This window comes from Solanum verrucosum, unplaced genomic scaffold, assembly GCF_900185275.1.
Source record: "Solanum verrucosum unplaced genomic scaffold, falcon-dt-bn FXZP01000238.1, whole genome shotgun sequence".
Taxonomy (NCBI): domain Eukaryota; kingdom Viridiplantae; phylum Streptophyta; class Magnoliopsida; order Solanales; family Solanaceae; genus Solanum; species Solanum verrucosum.
The window spans coordinates 3,775,107-3,794,411 of record NW_026020630.1 but is presented as its reverse complement, the minus strand read 5'-3'; the positions used below and the strand labels follow the sequence as shown (position 1 = coordinate 3,794,411).

Below are 19,305 nucleotides of genomic sequence, written 5' to 3'. Positions count from 1 at the left end.
ACAAATGGCTATACGAAAGATCATATACAATTAAATTACAAGCCATTTGCAATCATCCTGCCACCTTATGCAGAAAAAATGAAAATTCTGATTTGACATTTATTTCAGAGAACTGGCTAGTCCTCAGAACACCTTAACTACTCGCTGCAGAGAAAAAAAAAAGACGCAAAAAATGGAAAATAATATGTTAGATGTCCCATAATTAAGGAACAAGAGAACATTATAGCAAGAATGAGCATGCAGGTATAAGAACTTACACATTATTGTGGCAAGAAGCAACTTCTTTCTCAAAGTCGTCATCATCATCTTCTTCTGTTGTTATATCGAAAATGCTTTCTACAAAAGATGAAAAATAAAATGTTACACTTCCCAAAATCAAGAATGAACATGCAAGTATAACAAGTTACACAATATTGGAAGGATTCAAATCAAACACAATGACAGCATCAAAAACTTTTGTTGAATTGGTGCAATTGGACTTACTAAAGCTATTATCCAGATTATTATCGAGTTTACTATGATGATGAGTTAAATATTGTTGTAAATCAAGGAAGAAGATGTCTTACAAAAGATGACGAGTATGGACCTCGATAGAGCTTCCATAGTTGTCTTGAATGTCCTGTTGAATTTGCTTGGCGGATTTCCCAACAGATTGTCGACAGCTACTTATATCAATAAGAGTTAGTGTGGTTATATCTGCAAAATCTGGAGGGATTGAATCCAAATCATAGCAATTTCTAAGAAAAAGTCGTTCAAGGTATGGAAAGTGATCACTACTAGCTCTCCAGTACCGAATGTATACGTTATCCAGAAACAAGAACTTCAAGTGAGGAAACCCTTCCTCAACTACTTCCCACTCCTCGCCTATGACGGCATTGTCTGATAGTTTAAGGACCTCGAGTTTGGGTAATTTACCAACAATGCTCAAATCCTTCGATGCCAAAAAGAATTCTCCGCTAAAAGTTAAACTCTTAAGGTTTTGTGGAAAAGCATCCGGAGGAGGTAAGAGTAAAGTTGGAACATCAGCTGGAGGTGCAGCTTTCCCGAATTTTGTCTTTTTGTATAATAATTTCGTCTGAAACCTCAGAGGATCTTGCGGAGTAGAACCTGAAGGTGCAGTGCTTTCTAGAACGCAAGCAGCACCTGGATAATAAACACGAAATGCCAATTTCTCGAGCTGATATAAGTAGCGAAAATCATACAGGTCCTTGTGATTGCGAAAGTCCTCTTGGACGCCAAATACTTTCAACTTCTTTAAATTGGGAAATAGTCTAAAAAAAGACCCTGTACAATTCCGAGGATTCAATTGATTGAGGCATTGCAAACTTTTCAAAACCAATCTGTTCTCTGTAGGCTCATGACTCCGCAAGTAATTCCAGCCCATACGCAGCTTCCTCAATTGTGGCATCGTCAAAATTTCCGATGGTAATATGAAAGGATAACTATCGGTAAATGGAAGGTAAAGTTTAAAAGTTTGCAGATAGCATAGGCGTGATATCGATAGAGGAATGTCTATTATTGATGAGGGAACAGCTTCTATCGATCCTCGATACTGCAGTAAGCAAGGATTAAAACACAAAGATAGGTATCTCAAATGAATTAGAGAAAGTACTCCACTGGGAAAAATTGGGCATGGAGTCCAACCAAGATCTAGTACTCTTACTAGCTTGAAAGACAATTCCAGTGTGATGCAATTGAATCCACGCGACATGATAATAGAATGAGCCTCACTGTTACGACACCAAGCCAATTCTTCCTCCTTATAGATACTGATCCGACTTCGCTTCTTAAAGGAACACTGCATGGATTGTGCACATGAATTTTGATCACTCTTTCCTCTGATAACATTCACAAAATTCATGTTTCGAGCTTCCCTCAAACAGAGTTCACGGGTCACATCATGCATTCCACAGCTCTGTATTTCCCCATCAAAACTCAATTTGTGGATAGAAATTAGACTTCTATCTACAAGTTCGTTTATACACGTTTCTGCCACCTCTTCTATGCTTTTTCCCTCTTCTTCATTCAAAAACCCCTCTACGGCCCATAACTCAACAAGTTTATTTACAAAAATCCCTTCATCCTCTGCGAAAATTGCAAAATACAGAAAACACGGTTTTAGGTGAGAAGGCAAGTGATGGTAACTCAAAGCCAACACTCTCATGCATTGTGCTTCAGGATCTGTGCTTACCACCGAACTTAGATTCTCCGCAATTCTTTGCCACTCATCTAATCTTTGACCCATTTTGGAGAGAAGTCCAGCAGTCACAGTAATTGCTAGAGGTAATCCTCCACATTTTAATGCAATTTGTTTCCCAATATTTTCAAATTCAGGAGAATAAGAACCTTCTGTTTCAAAGATCTTTTTGTGTAGTAAATTCCAACTTTCGTCAAAATTCATGAGGCGCATGTGATGAGGAGGCTTACCTGAACTAGCATATTCAGCCACTTCCACATTCCGAGTAGTCAGGAGTATTCTGCTTCCATTAATACAGTCTGGGAAACATAGTTTTATATCATCCCAAGCTTCTGTAGTCCATATGTCATCAATGACTACCAAGTATCTCCTGCCTTTCAGATGCTTTTGCAGTCGGTCCGCTAGTTGATTCTCAGGTTCATCACTTATCGAAGAAAGAAGGCCTAGGATTACATTTCTCACACAATATTCCTGTGAAGCAGTTACTTTTGCATGAATATCAAATCGAGACATAATGTAAGGATCACTACAGAGTTTTGCAGCCAAAGTTGTTTTCCCGATGCCTCCCATCCCTACGATTGAGACAACTTCTAGTTCCCTTCCTCCTCTAACAAGTTGATCCAGCATCATCTCAAATTCATTTTCACGGCCAACCATTATATTCTCGGGCTGCTCAACATCATGTTCAGGTAAACTGACAAGTGAGCTAGTTTGTGGTTTTAGATCTTTCATGCTGTCCGATGCTGCCATCCACTGTTTCACGGTGGAAGCAATGCATTCTAGTGCTTGTTCCAAGACGAAAAAAATCTCCCACATAGCCCTGCTTCTTTCCTCCAAATTCTGTGCTAAAAAAACATTTCTTGATTCCGAGTCAACCATATCTTCTGTTGTGTATGCTACCTCTACGATTTCAACTTCCAAGATTGTTAACTCCTCATGATCGCCCATTATATTGCAGGATTTCTCCAGAATAGCTCTCAATGATTCGAGCTTTTCATAAAACGGTTGCAAATCACATCCAGTAAGTTCCATTGATTGATGTATGGTTCTCATAAGGGAAGTAACAGCAGCATAAGCCATATATCCAAAAAATAGAAATATCTCTCAGTATGAAAATGGACAAATTGCCACAAGTTATGTAATTTTTCAGTTCTTAAGAAAACAGAAAATGCAAGGTTCTTTCTTTTACTAGCTATTTCCATCACATTTCCAGCTAGGTCCACCAACCTTATCATCATGTAGAAAAATTTGTGATCATTCATTATTAGACCCTACACATATCTATTCATGAATATAAGTATGTTTCTTACATACAAGAGATTGATGATTTTAAGAGCCTGTTTGAATGGACTTTTAAGCTGGTCAAACTGACTTAAAAGTCAGTTTTTGACTTATTAGAGTGTTTGACAATTAGCAAAGTGACTTATTTTAAGTCAAAAATGACTTATTTTAAGCCAAAAGCTAAAAGCTAAAAGCTAGGTGAGGGGAGTTTTTTTTTTTTTTTTAAACTTAAAAGCCCTTTTATGTTGACCAAGTATATTACCTTTTTGCCCTTAATTCTTTTATACAATTTCCAAATTGCCCATATTGAATTATTATTATTTTATTATTATTATTATATTATTATTATTATTATTCAACTGCAACACTTTTATCCAAACACATAACTACTTATTTTAAAATAAGTTCCAGCACTTTAAAAAAGTTACTTTTTTTAAGTCATTCCAAACGGGCACTAATTCCATTGAAATCAACTTCATAGAATTTTCCAAATCAAAGAGAGAGAAATATTAAGATCCAAGTAGGAATTTCTCTATTCCTAGTTCGATTCAATTAACCAAGCATAAATATCTCTTAATATACATGAGAAGTTTAGACTCTAGTCAAATCAACAAAATATTTATGGGCTAACACATGAAAAAATACTGAGAAAATCGTCTAATTCCTGTAAATTGACCCTTAAATGCCCAAAATGGATTCTAAAAATTGTCAGATGGTACGTATTGCTCCCCCAACTCCCTACTAAGGGTTTCGTAAAGATTTCGATTAGAAATCATCCGTAGGTCATATCACCAATGTATTAATGGCTAACAGACACGAAAAACTGAAAAAATTGTCCAATTTCTTTAAATTGGCCCCTAAATGCCTAAAATGGACTCTAAAATTGTGAGATTGTACATACTGCTCCCCTGACTCCCTACAGAGGGTTCCGTAAATATGTAGCAAGAAATCGTTTGAAAGTCATATCACCAAATATTAATGGGTTAACCACACAAAACACTGAGAAAGTCGCCTAATTCCTGTAAATTGGCCCCTAAATTGTAAAATCTGACAAATTGAAATAACTATGAAGAGGCTTAGAATTGGAAATAGTCATTTTTGGAAAGAAAAAAAAATATCTGGAAAATTTGGTTATGGGAAAAAGTGAGTTTTTGGCCAACTTTGAACAGTCATAAATCCTAGCTCAGGATGATTTAGGTGTAGTTCCAGTTATTTTTGCGAAGATCGTTGAATGATCTTTCCAACGATGCCAAGTTTACATGATTTCGAGTTCGTATGAGTGAGTTATGCCCTTTGGAAGTTGGGCTGTTGGCAGGGCATTAGCCGGAAATTGTAAGGGTATTTTGGTCTTTTCCCTAACAATTCTTTTGGTTATATTAGTGTGTTAGACTGAATTTAGATCAGTTTTTACCATTTTAAAAGAGTGAGTGTGAGGGTTAGGGTTCTTGAGAGAAGAGGAGGAGAAGGAGAAGAAGAAGCAAGGTTCGTAGAGATCGTCGTGGATTTGTCGGGGGTGATCCCTATTAAGGTATGTGAGTTCATAGTGTTGGGTTGGTTCTTTCCCCCACATGCCACACTCGTTTTATTTTTGAGAAAAGATTGGTTGTGTTGTTGAATTTTTGTGGTTGTTCTTGTTGAAGTTTGTGGTTGTGTTGGTTGAAGTTTGTGGTTGTGTTGTTGAAACTTCTTGTGGGTTTGGTGCATGTTCCCGGATGGAATTCTGAGTTAAATCTATTGTATATTGAAGGTTTTAATGATTCTAAGTGATTTGGGGAAGAAACCATTCGATTTTAGGCGAAATAGGGTGAGAAAACGAGAAAATAAACTTGCTGAAATTTCTGGGTTGGGGGCCTGCGCCTGCCAGAGCGCCCCAAACCCACCTCTGACGTTTAGGGCCTGGCGCCCCGCGCCACCCATAGCGCCAAGGTCGCCTGCCCCATCCAATTTGCGTCGGTTGCCCCGTTTGAGTTCATTAAAAGTGCACCTTCACTCCTTTTCGATTCTAACTACTCTAAGCTACTTCTAAACACCTAAAAGTCATTCCTAATATGATCATAATCTTGAATTCATAATTCAAATTCAAGGTAGAGTTGAGAATTATGTTTTGAGAATTCTTTCGAATATTCTAAGAAAATCCCTTTGAGTCTTTCTGAGGATTCTTCTACAATTTCTAGTAACTTGTTTCAAGACTCGAGCAAGTGAGTAAGAGAATGAGAAGTGTCGTACACATGAGTTCCATGTAGCTTGTACACCTTCAAGTCAAGTTGTTCATGCCATAATTCGACATGAACCATATTTTAAGAAGTCTTTTACAAATGTTTAAATCTTGTTTTAAGACTTAAGCTTTGAAGTTAAGTATTGAGTTCCAAGTTAAGTATAGAGTTTCAAGTTAAGTAAAGAGCATACAGTTTCAAGTTAAGCCAAGAGTAAGAGTCAAGTTCATTTCTCAAAAGTTATTAGGGAACTAAGTATTCCCAAAGAAGTTTATAAATGTTTTCACATTTAAGATGAGAGGAAACTGAGATTTCCAAAAGAGTTTTGAGAAGTTTGAGTACTATCTCTTTTGAGAAAAGATGAGCTTTGCGAAAGAGTTTCAAAAATATGATTAGTATGACAAATCGAGTATGTCATCAATGTTTAAACAGTATGGTCTCTAGATATACCATCAATGTTTAAGCAGTATGAATATCCCGAGTCATCAATGATCATATAAAAATATGGTTTTGAGATGTTCTTTTTAGAAAGAGTTTTCAAGAGCCTTTGGGCTAAGTTTTGAGTAATTATCTCAACTAAAGAAAGATGTGTTTAAAACACTAATTAGCTAAAGTATTTTTGGGAGTAGTCTTGAGCACCGAATTGGGGACACGAGTTCATATTAACTCAACTCTCCATATGAACCATGTAGCTAAACAAGGGATTTCTCGGGTCATACTTTTTAGATGATCACGAAAGTTAAGCTAGTGGATCAACTAAGCAAAAGTTAAAGTAAGGTCCTATATCATGGCAAGGTATAGGATGGTCCTCGGGCAACGTGAGGTAAAACGTTGTATCATCACTAGGACTCATAGTGGTGGTTATTGGTTAGAGAAACTCCCACAGTAGAAATTGCATGGTTCCTCGAGGGGTTCTGCTTAGTATGGATGGGGGTATGGGACTTCATTCATGCATTGCACAAGTAGACTTTGAGAGGAAGCATGGTATTTTCATGATATTATAAATATGATTTTGACGTCATGTTTTAAATAGTTTTGCCAGCTTTATATATATTGCATGTGTCTCATTGCTTTAAATTGAGTTCAGTTACTCATGAGTTGAACAGAGCCAAGGTAAGTTCTCTTTTGTATACCTTTCAAGCTTAAGTTGTTGTTTAGCTGTCCAGCTCGCATACTCGTACATTCCATGTGCTGATGCTAGTTGGCCTGCATCTTATTATGATACAGATGCAGGCAACCAGGATCAGCATCCAGCACGCCGTTGATCCAGCTGAGCACTCCATAGTCATGGTGAGCCTCCTTACTTTTCGGAGGACCCTGTTATTTTGTGTTCCTAGTTTTGTTTAATTAGGATGTTGCGGGGTCTGTCCAACATCCATCTCAGTGTTATAGAGGCTTCATAGACAGTCAGTGAGTTAGTTTTGAGTCTCTCATCTATGTATATATGTAAATATTCTATTTTGAGACTCGAGTTGCCTTTTTGGCCAGATTTTTATCAGTTAGGTTGTCTTATGACCTTTCATTGCATGAAGTTATTCTATTGAGTTAGGTTTCCACTGAGTTAAGTAAGTCAGGCCAAGGGTTCGCTTGGGGGCCAACAATGGTCTTCGAGTGCCGGCCACGTCCAGGGTGTAGGCTCGGGGCGTGACATAAATGCCCAAAATGAACTCTAAAATTGTGAGACTATAGGTACTGCTCCACTAACTCCCTATGAAGGGTCCCGTAAAGATTTTACAAAGAAATTTTTCGGAAGACATATCACCAAAATATTCATAGGCTAATACAAACGAACTGAGAAGATCACCTATTTCCTATAAATTAGCCCCTAAATGCCCAAAATGGACTCTAAAAAGTGTGAGACTAACTCCCTACGAAGGGTTCCATATAAGTTGCACAAAAGAAATCGTCCGAAAACCATATCACCAAAATATTTATGGGTTAACACACACGAAAAACTAAGAAAATTGCCTAATTCTTTGAAATTGGCCCCTTAATCCCTTTACGAGATTAATTAGAGATGCATATATATATATATATATATATATATATATATATATATATATATATATAAAGAAGAAGCTAGTTGTAGGGTTTGATTGCCATAAAATACTTAGACGATGTGGGTGACGCACATAGTGAATCTCATGAATTGACTCGTGGATCATTGTGATATTGGGCCATGAAACTTAGTCTGAGGGAAAGATTGTTGGGTGTGAGATTGAATTTCCACATTTGAGAAGCTATATATAAGGTGTAGGATCGCTTAAGGGAAAATTTCATATATGACAAACGTATTTAATGAAATAACACTCTATAGGTATAGTTTAGTAATTACATTCAATGGGTATAGTTTAGTTTGCTATGAAGCATTAATTTTGTATATTTTCTTTCAAAAATATAATTTATACAATTTTTTTTTTTAATAAATGGATACATGAGTGCTAAATATGGTAATAAAAAATTTACATTATCCCATGATTCAAGCTAATCGTCCAAAATTAAATATTTTTCCAAAAAAGAGTTCTATAGCAATAGAAACACCATAACAACTGGGTTCCTCAAACGACTGAAGCATACGATTAATCAATATTCTTGTATATTCAACGCTAGGTAAGCGTTTCTTTCAAGGAAACTTCATGTTTTGAACGGCAAGAAAGTATACAATTGATTTGTATAGTATATAATTGAAATTTTGGAAAATGGATTATTTTTGTTTTTTTCATTCTAATGGTTCACAATAATTTAATTTTGTTTATACAAGATTAGATAAATTTTATATTAACAATTCAATTCTATTTTTTTGTTCGAAAAATTGAATGACACAATTTGTATATATGAAGTGTATATGATTCGACAACAACGGTGTGCTTTAATTTGATAATCTTTGTTGTTGTTGTTGTAATTTTATTGTATATATAAGTTGTACGATTTGTATATTGTTTAATTGATAATATTGTATATACGTAAGTAATTGTGTAAAATTCTTATCCCATGTATAAGTGTAAGTAGTTGTATAAAATTACTAAGTCAATTATATATATGAATTGTATATGATTCGATAAAAAAGGTGTGCTTTAATTTGATAATTTTTGGTGTAACCTAACTGTATATATAATAATGTAAGGTTTGTATATTGTTTAGTTCATACTATTGTATATAACTTACAAAATATACAAATATATATATACAATTATGATTTAAGCAGAAAATATACATATACTTCAAGCAATTTTGTATATAACTAACAAAATATACAAATATCTATATACAATTGTGATTTAAGCAGAAAATATACATATACTACATACAATGCTGTATATAACTAACAAAATATACAAATATCTACATACAATTGTGTTTTAAGCAAATACCTGATGTTCTTTGTATTTGTCTTGATCTAATGAAGGAGACACAACCTCCTCAGGATCACTATCTTTGGCTTTCCTCTTACTTTCTCCTTCAACAATTTTAATGTCGCTTGCCTTGACATTGTTGATGACTTCTGGAAGTGCAATTGGGTCATTTTTTTCTTGGATCTCAATTCTGCAATAGATTTTTCCTCTAGAATTTGTTTAGATTTTTCCATAGACCCTGCATTGACTCCAAAATCTTGAGTGAAACCGACTGAAAATGAAGGTTGATTATTAAAAACTTTGACATGCAATGATGTACCTCTCGTAATCCGCTTAGATGGAGTCGAATCATCCATTTTATTTTCTATAAAAATGATAATCTAATAAGTAATGAGGGAATTTTGAGAAAAAATTATCCAAACACTAACAAGCACAATACATATACAATTGAAAAATGAAAAAAAAGAAGAGGTTCACCTACGATTTAGGCGGTTACCTGCAAAAAGTAAAACACAATTGGAGGGAGAAAGTGAAATTCGAATTTCAAATTGGAAGTGAAAGAGTTATTTTAGGAGAAAAATAGGAAATGAGGAAAGGAGAGGAGATGAGAGATAAATTTGATTTTGTATAAAATCATATACAAAGGCCGATGAAGGTTTTGTTGATTCGGTATACAAAGAGGTGGTGGGTCTCATTTTTAATGGCAAAAAAACTGAAACTGACAGTAAGTAAATTAAACTATACCCTACCCTCAATGACTAATAACCTAGTAATATTTGTCAACTCGTGTAATTTTTTCATAATGTGTGAGACTTTTTGAAAAATAAAAACTGTGCTAACTTGGTCAAAGTGCACAATATCATACTCTATTTAGAATATCTTTGGGCTAATTTATCCGAACAAAAATAAATAAGGCCTAAATCTAAGACCATTAGCCGTTACTTGAAGACAAGACATTCATCATTTGAACTATTGAATAATGGACACAAGTCAAAGAATCTTCCAACTATTCAAGAAGTGTAATTAATACTTAATAAATATAATGTCATCCTCAATAACTTCAAATAATATCCAATAATCAATGTTAAATTTAGATATTAATAGAAATAGTTAATGAACCCCAAGTTGTATAATTTGATTATTGGAATAAAAGTCAATCAAAAATTTAATTTTTTTAAGAAATAATCTTTTTATTGTGATTCAATAATGTAATAACACAAGCATTTACAATACACATAAATTTGCCATGTCAGCATAAGGTGTTCATGAGTGCGTATATGACAATAGTAAAAGTATTTATTTGGTCTCTTTTAGATAAATTTAAGTATCTAAATTACAATTTGTGTCAAATTTGAGGGATTATCTAGATATTTAGATAAGATTATTTATATATAATTATCTCTAAACAGGCTCATAAGCCAGTAAATGATACTTTATAAATAGCTTCAGTTGTAAGTGTTTCTCTTACAAATTCAAATTAATCTAATGACAGAACCTTTTTATGATTTGACTGAAGAGGTTTCTGTGTTGCTGGTATATCAAGATGAGGAATTGGTTTCTAATCCAATGGTTGATTTACTAGAGTTCAATGGATACAAAGGTGATATATCTAGAACTAATTTCTGTATGACTTTCATTATATATAGAGAGAATTAATTGATATGATGTTTATTTAGAACTTTTACTTTCCTTGTTATCATAACATTATTTCTATGCTTGTGTATGTCGTTTTACAAGTTAATAAATGAATTTTGTATGATTATAAAGAATTAAATTAGATTCTCCATTTTTGTTTTTGTTGTAACCATGTCACATATTAGCTTTCTCCATAAGGATTGTGTAATTTTTAAGAGGTTCAATAATTTTATGTTAAAGTATGTGTTGTTCTAATTTTATCGGATATTTTTCCATAAAGGAGATAGTTTAAGTTTATATTAATTATTTTACACTTGACTTTTTTGTACAAAAATAAAAAGGAAACTTATTCTTTGTCAATCGGGCTAGAGTTACATCGTGTTGGAGGAGAAAATAATTAGGTCCCTCATAAATGATTTTGAAATCATAGATCTTTGATTTTTGCAAATCTATATATCGTTTTAGAAAGAAAACAAATTCACTTGGATGATTGAGGCACAACATAAGAGTAAGGGATCGAAGAGAGGAGCGAGATAAAGACATGATAAGAGATGATCTGGCTATCATTATTATCTGAGATGACTTTTTTGTCTTTTATTCGATGTAGACAAACAAATAAATAGGGACATATGATTTTCATGATTTTTTTCTTCAATTTCTTTTTTGTCTTTTATTAGATGTAGACAAGAAAAGAAAAATCTTTTCATGTGACTTTTTCCTCATTTATTTTTGTTTTATTTTCAATTACTTTGTTAGTATTTAATATCGATTGTTCCTTAATCAAGCTATGTTAAACCTTTTCAACATAATTTTTTTGGTAACTCCTTTCTAATAATTTGTTAAATCTCCTAAACTCTCGTTACTTATTATGAAATAAAATTACCTTAAAACTTTTTACATAAATTTATCTTAAAACTTTTTATCCTATTATATCTTGCTTTAATAGTATTTAATCTATATATATTCAGTGTTTATTTGTTTTCAACAAGTCAAAGAATAAATTAGAATGTATTCTTTAGAATTATATTCCTATAGAATCTTCTCTATTATATATTCCTACAGTTAGTTACTCTAAAGTAATATTATATATTAGTAAGATTGCACACACCGTTTACGATATAAGTTGATTAATATGTGTTATTTCATAAATTAAAGTATAGCAACATAATATGAAATTTCATAATTGAATTTCAACGAGAAATTAAATAAACATATCCAAATGATAGCTTTGTGTATAATATTTTTTTCATGTTCTTCACTAACTTTAAAGTGTATGGATATATACAGTTACGATAGTTACGACTCCTGCGACAATGTCAATGCTCTCCAAAGAAAAGAAAAAAATTGACATGATGATAATCGTTGTCAATTCATCAGATTTACATTGTTTTGAACTCTTCACACCAGCTGTAACCTTAAATATAATCTCTCTTGGTAAGTATTTATAATTCTATTTTTCACTTCTTGTTATAAATATTGGGTAATTAAAGTCAGTTGTTTCAATTAATACACCACAAAAATATAATTAGCTATAAAATTTATCATTAATCTATTGTCAAGAGACGACATCTATCCATTGTTAATCTTGTTTTTAGTTATAGTTATATGATAAATGATTTTTGCTTGGAAAAGCCATTCAACAAGGAAATTGTGAAATACTTATGGCAACTTGTATTGAGAGAAAAAATACAAAGGGAGAAATCGATAAATGATTTAGAAGCAAATGGCCGAAATCATATGAATGTTGATGAAATTTATGATAATAATATTGTAAGAGATGAACAACAATTTGGAGAGAAGAATATGAATGTTGATACTGAGGAACATAACAATAATATCCATAAGGCTGAAAATGATGGTGTATCAACTGGTAAATACAAGTTGAAGAGGAAGAGAGGGAGAAAAGGTATAAAACAGATTAATGAAGGAGAAAGTCGTAGCGGTGTTATTAATAAGACTGGTACACGTAAGAATTGCGCAAAATGGACTGTTGATCTTCATTCCAAATTCACAAAAGCTGTGGAACAACTTGGTCAAGGAAGTAAGTTTACCTCGCTAGTAATTAATTTTGCCTACAATTTGTTTCTATATATATAGCTATATAAACAATGAGAATTCATACTTTTAGCTAACGTTACTTATTTGGGATTACAAAATAGTGATTATTGTATTTACATGTACCTTGACTTGATATAGAAATATTGAAGTAGTGATTAACTTAAAGTTACATCCTTATGGAACATGTAGAATGTTATCCGGCAGACATTGTTGAAGTGATGAATGTGCCTGATCTTACAAGGAAACAAGTATCCAGTCACTTACAGGTACATACTTTAAAAAAATGAAGTGGTAATATCTATCTATCATGTATTTATGTTTGTTTTGGGGGGGGGGGGGGGGTATTATTTTGCAAAAAAATATATTTTTAATGAAGTTATTTTCTGATACTCGATTATTAAATAATATTTAGCTTGGAATGATTTTTCAACTAACACTTCTGAGATCCACTTTTCTACAATGATCTTAATTTTAATTATTTTTTTATCAATATCGAACAAAATTTTAATTCTACATCATTTCCACTAGTAAATGTTTTGGAAATTATTCTCATCTTTAGTCCTCACATTTTTTTTATTAAAACACTCGCTAAGTAGAGAGGATTAGTAACAAACTTTTATTAAATGTTTAGTTATTTGTTGCTAATTTTTATTTTCTTTTGTTATGTTTATGTAACATCCGGCAATATGAAATAATTGAAGAGGCTTAGAATTGGAAATTTTCATTTTTTGGAAAGAATTTAAAGTTTTGGAAATTTTGGCGAAGTATGGAAAATGTGAAATTTTGGCCAACTTTGAACAGCCATAAATTCTAGCTCAGGATGAGTTAGGTGGAATTCCAGTTATGGTTGCAAAGTTCGTGGAACGACCTTTCCAACGCCACCGAGTTTGCTCGATTCCGAGTTTGTATGAGGGAGTTATGACCTTTGAAAGTTGGGCAGTTGACAAGGAAATCCGTTCGGGAATCATTAAGGGCATTTTAGTCTTTTCCCTAGCCAATTCTTTTGAGCTCATATTGTTGTATTAAGATGATCTTTGGATCATTTTTGTCCCATTTTTGAAAGAGAAAGAGTTAGGGTTCTTGAGATTGAAGAAGAGAAGAAGGAGAAGAAGAAGAAGAGAAGAAAGAGGAGATTTGTCAAGACCATTGTGGATTTTCGTCGGGGGTGATCCCTATCAAGGTATGTGAGTTTTTCGTGTGGGTTGATCCTTTCCCTCACACACACCAAGTTTATTCTATGCTTTGAGAAAAGATTGGGAATTGTTGTTGAAGTGTCGAAGTTGTTAGTTGTTGTTGATATTGTTGTTGAGGTTGTTGAAGTTATTGTTCGTTGTGAGGCTTGATTGGGTTGTGCATTAAGTTGAAACCTATTGTATGTTGAGGGGATTATGATTCTAAGAGCTATGACCCTTTAAAGGTTGATCCACCATCGATTTGCAGAAATTTCTGGGCTGTCGATCCCCATCTACGGTACTGACCTACGGACCGTAGATCGATCGACGGTCCGTACTGGTCAACCGTCAATCGGAACAGAAGTTGGTTTTTGGGGCATCGATCTACGGTCACGACCTACGGTCCGTGGCCTGACCTACGAACCGTAAGTCAGGACCGTAGGTCAACACTTAGTCTTTTTCTTAAATGAATTCTGGGGAAAATCTCTGACGCAATCTACGGACCTGCAGTACGGACCGTAACTCCATCTACGGTCCGTCGATGGCGTCCGTAAGTCCCATCTGTGTCACCAGAAATCTGAAGTCTCAGCCAAGTTTCCCCTCTTCTTTTCTCACTTTCTCAAGCATGTTCCAAAGTAATTCACCTATGTTTTATAGTTGTTTTCGACGTTCCAAAGTGCGTCTAAGCGTTCAAGAATCCTTCCATAACATGTGATCGAACACCTTGAATTCATAATTCCGATTCAAGGAAAGATAGTTCCAAGTCAAGTGAAGTTTCAAGTCGAGTATGAGTCTTAGTTTCAAGCTAAGTCATGAGTTTAAAGTTGAGTTCTCCTTTTTTTTTAAAAAAAAAAAAGAGAAAGCTATTAGGGAACTAAGTATTCCCAAAGGAGGATTGTAAATGCTATTATATTTGAATAAGAAGGGAATCATGTTTTCTTTCCCCAAAGGAGCCTTTGGGCTAAAGTTTTGAGTAATTATCCCAATCAAAGAAAGAAGATATTTTAAAAGCATGAGCCAAAGTATTTTTTTTTTGGGAGTAGTATTGAGCACCGAATTGGGGACACGAGTTCATATTAACTCAACTCTCCATAAGAACCATGCGCCAACATGGGACTTGACGTATCATTCTTTTTAGATGATCACGTAAGATTAGGCTAGTGGATCCACTAAGCAAAAGTAAGGTCCTATATCGATGGCAAGGTATAGGATGGTCCTTTGGCAACGTGAGGTAAAACGTTGTATCATCACTAAGGCTCGTAGTGGTGGTTGTCGGTTAAAGAACCTCCCACAAAAGCTGTATTATGTTTATAAAAGAAAAGTGGAGTTTGTTGTCATTTTATCCTTAACGATCTAAGTTGTTTACATTCTTTTACAAGCTTTATATGTGTGGCTCGTGTCTTATTGCTTTACTTTGAGTCCAGTTATTTATATGAGTTGTTCAGAGTCAAGGTAAGTGATCTCTTGTTCTCCTTTCAAGCTTAAGTTGGGGTTCAGCTTTTCCAGCTCACATATTCGTACATTCCATGTACTGATGCCAGTTGGCCTGCATCGTCTTATGATGCAGATACAAGTACCCCGGATCAGCATCATGCGCGTCGTTGATCCAGCCGAGCACTCCAGAGTCTGTGGTGAGCCTCCTTGCATTCCGGAGGACTCAATTATTTTGCTTACTTAGTTTTGTTCTATTAGGGTGTTGCGGGGTCTGTCCCCACATCCATCTCAGTATATTAGAGGCTTCAATAGACAGTCAGTCAGTCAGTCAGTTAGTTTTGAGTCTCTCATCCATGTATATGTATATATATGTAAATATTCTATTTTGAGACTCGAATTGCCCTTTGGGCCATATTTTTATTAGTTAAGTTGTATGTGTCTTTGCATGACACTGAGTCATTCTGTTGAGTTAGGTTTCCGCTGAGTTAAGAAAGCCAGGCCAAGGGTTCGCCTGGGGCCAGCAATGGTCTCCAGGTGCCGGTCCCGCCCAGGGTGTAGGCTCGGGGCGTGACAGTTTATTCAATGAAATAATAAAATTGCCAATTCAAAAGATTTTTATCGTTCATCGAATAGCTACAAAAAAGTATATTATCAGAAATGACTTGTATCATGCATTTTAAACATACATATATGACAATGAATTTGAGATAATAATTATATCCGTAGTCCAACTCTCTTTTGAGTTTTTCTTTCTTTCAGAAATGTCGTGAAAATAATTGGAGACCTCGAAAAGAGAGAAAGAATATTCATCATGGATCCTCAAGTGATTCTCAACAAAGAAGTAGTTGTAACACATCATTAGAAAGAAAAAAAAGGAGCTGCAAAAAACTTGGAAAGATGCCTCATCTTCAAACAAATGTTCCAAATCAAATTCAAAGAGTCTCAGAGTTCCCACCAGTTAATACCAACAACATTTTTTCTGTTTCAACTCAGCAGCAACTCCATCACTCACAACTTCAGGCTCAACCCCACTACCTCAACCCATCTTTGTCGGTCCAAAATGATGTTGGTGGTCAACTACAACAACACAGTCTGTTATTTGGAATGTCGGGTCCTATTATTGGGAGCACTAATTATAGGTCTTCTTTGGCGTTTAATAGGGGGATCATCATGATTACGGCTTGGATAATCATACTCAAAATGGTTATGGCTTGGATCTCAATCCTGCCCATGTAACAACACATTCAGGTAACACAATGATAACTAATACAAATGTTGGAAATGTGACACTTAATGGATTGGGAGCAACAAATACTAATTTTCAGCAAGATATTGGTGAAGAAAACATGTTTGATCCAAGCAACATCGTTGCGAATGATATTGAAGGAAGTGATCCAAATGAGTGGAAATATTGGGATGCATTTGTCGATTACTATCATATGGGTGATCTCTTCCAAAATCCTACATCTTCAAGTGCTATCCTACCTAATGAACATGGCAGTAAGTTTATGCTTCTATTTCATTTCCCTTACTACACTTTATTTATTTGAAATATTAGTTCGATAGAATTGACTTTTCACATGGTCATTCAATTATCTCATAAAGTTACTTTCCTCATATGCAGGTAGTAAAGACATTGGGGGTCCAGTTTTCAAGAATAGCAAATTTCCTGATGAATAATCAACATGATGATTCAGTTCTATCAGTGACAAAGTTGTTTTCTCATATTGAAATTGCTATCTTTCATTGTAATTTTCTACAAACTATTTTGTTTCGTATGATTTGAATTGCTTGAACTATTGGAAAGTGAAAGGAATGCTTTATCCAAATTAAGAGAATGTATTAGAAATACTCATTTGAACTTGAAATTGTCCCTCTTCCTTTCAAGTTCTTGCTCTCGTAATATTTGTCTTGTTGCAATCTTGTTTAATGTAGCTTTTCACTTACCTTTTTTTCTCCTCCATTTCTCCAATTGAGCAAAACTCGTAATTTATGATAAATAAATCAGTTTAGACTAAAAAATAAATAAATTGAAGGAGGCAGAGGATATTACCTTGTTTTAGGTAGTGAACTGAAGCTATGAGAGTTGCATAATCCTATCGTATCTATATATAGTTGATGAGCTAATTTACGAGATCTATCATTTTACTGACTCACAGGGTTGATATTATGTCATGGTCTATCGATCCTCTAATTGTTAACATGGATTAGCCTATACCTATATTGTTAATTTATGATAATCATAACTTATCGAATGCATTTATGTATCTTCCTGTATTGCAAAAGCTATAATTGGGAAAATATTTTCATCTTTTGATGAGAAATTTCTTAACCTTTACTCATTTCTTCGTTTCCTTATTATGTATTGAATGTTTAAGATTGTAGTATATTATTACATACTTAAATCTTGTTTATGAAATTTTTTAATGATTAATGTTTGGATTATAAATCTCTTGTTTTGCTTATGTATTGAATGATTTTTATTTCTAATGAAGTGAGTCAAATTGTTTCTTTAATTATTCTTGTGTTTTAATATTTCTAAAAGGAGTGACTAATCCTAGGACTTGCTCAGTTACTTTGATTTGAGCTCGAGAGAGTAAAAAAAGAAGAAGAAGAGAGATTGGAAAAGATTAATTAACAAAAATTTGTGGTACTAATTGGGGTATTGATTAACAAATCCTTACTTGATCGCATATGTGTTGTTATGTGTGAAATTTGCCTGTGACTTATAGTTGACTAAATTATATTGCATATGTTACTTCGTGTACATTTTCTCACTTGGAAGAGTGGATTTGGATGTTATTAACCATCACCATCGTTTAGGTAGAAAAAGAAATAACTAATAGTTGAATGTTTTAATACATAAATGATCAACTAATATGAGACGGAAAGAGTAGCATAAATGTAAGATTCACTTCTCACCAAGAAAAAATTGTCAACACGCGTTGGGCCCACAAGATAGTGCCATGTAGGCCCAAAAGGGGTAGAAAATTATATATAAAATAAGTTTGGGGGGGGGGGGGGGTAATAGGACCTTAGTAAAGGTTATGTGTGTCTCAGGGATTTTGGGCATAGGCTGGGGGGTACTTATGCATTTTCCTTTCTTGTTGCAAAGGAAATGTACAAAGAAATAAAGTGTGAAGGGTATTTTGTAAACATACATTTTTTTAATGAAAATTATGCAAGATTTGTTATTTCTAATACATCCAACCAAACAGTGTATAAGAAATAATGCAAGCATAACTAATGCAAGCATTACTAATGCAAGCACTACTAATGCATGTATTACTAATACACCCTATTTTACATTATTCTTATACACTCTACCAAACGATCCATAAAATTGTTACTTGAACATATGGATTCATCATCTGAACAATTGAAACAATTAATACTTGTGTGAACCTCTTTTTATTTCAAGTGATGTGTCAGAATCTTTAGCCAACTAAGACTAGCGTTAAATTTTGGTAAGTCTCAAGAAGTGTAATTAATACTTAATAAAATAATCTCATCCTTGAGATTCAAGAACTTGTTTGGTTTGAATAGGTTTTAATCATTAAGATCTAGAATAAAGTCTTAATATTAGTAACAGGTATTTTTGTGTGAATAGTTTTCTTTGAGGTTCGAGAAATGGAATAGATATGGACTACAAGTTGATATTCGCCATTAGGAAATTCACACGAAAAGGAACGAGGAATTCTCAATAAAAAAAGCGCTCTCTAAATCTATTTAGTATTTGCCTTGAGGTTCTTACCATAATTGAATTTTCCTTTTAGGAAAAGGTAAACACAATCTCTATATTTGTCTAGGTCTTTTTCTTGTAGGAAAAAATTTATGACTCTATAAATAGATGTTTATTCATTCTAGCTTGGTAGCATTCATAATGTAGTCCTAGGGGGCTTTGAGAGTTTTGGCGTATTGTGTGAAGCTAGGGGAAGAATGTGTGAGACACAAGTATTACT

The 19,305-nt window shown here is 33.9% G+C and overlaps 1 protein-coding gene across 1 annotated transcript; it reads right to left on the bottom strand.

Annotated features, from left to right (window-relative positions):
• Positions 1-302: 302 nt before the first annotated feature.
• LOC125811829 (putative late blight resistance protein homolog R1A-3) lies at positions 303-3,339 on the bottom strand. Its single transcript, XM_049491381.1, has 2 exons — positions 567-3,339; positions 303-336 (listed from the first exon to the last, which is right to left on the bottom strand). The coding sequence occupies exons 1-2, from the start codon at positions 3,275-3,277 to the stop codon at positions 303-305; spliced, it is 2,745 nt and encodes a 914-aa protein (XP_049347338.1). The 5' UTR covers positions 3,278-3,339.
• Between the last annotated feature and the right edge of the window lie 15,966 nt (positions 3,340-19,305).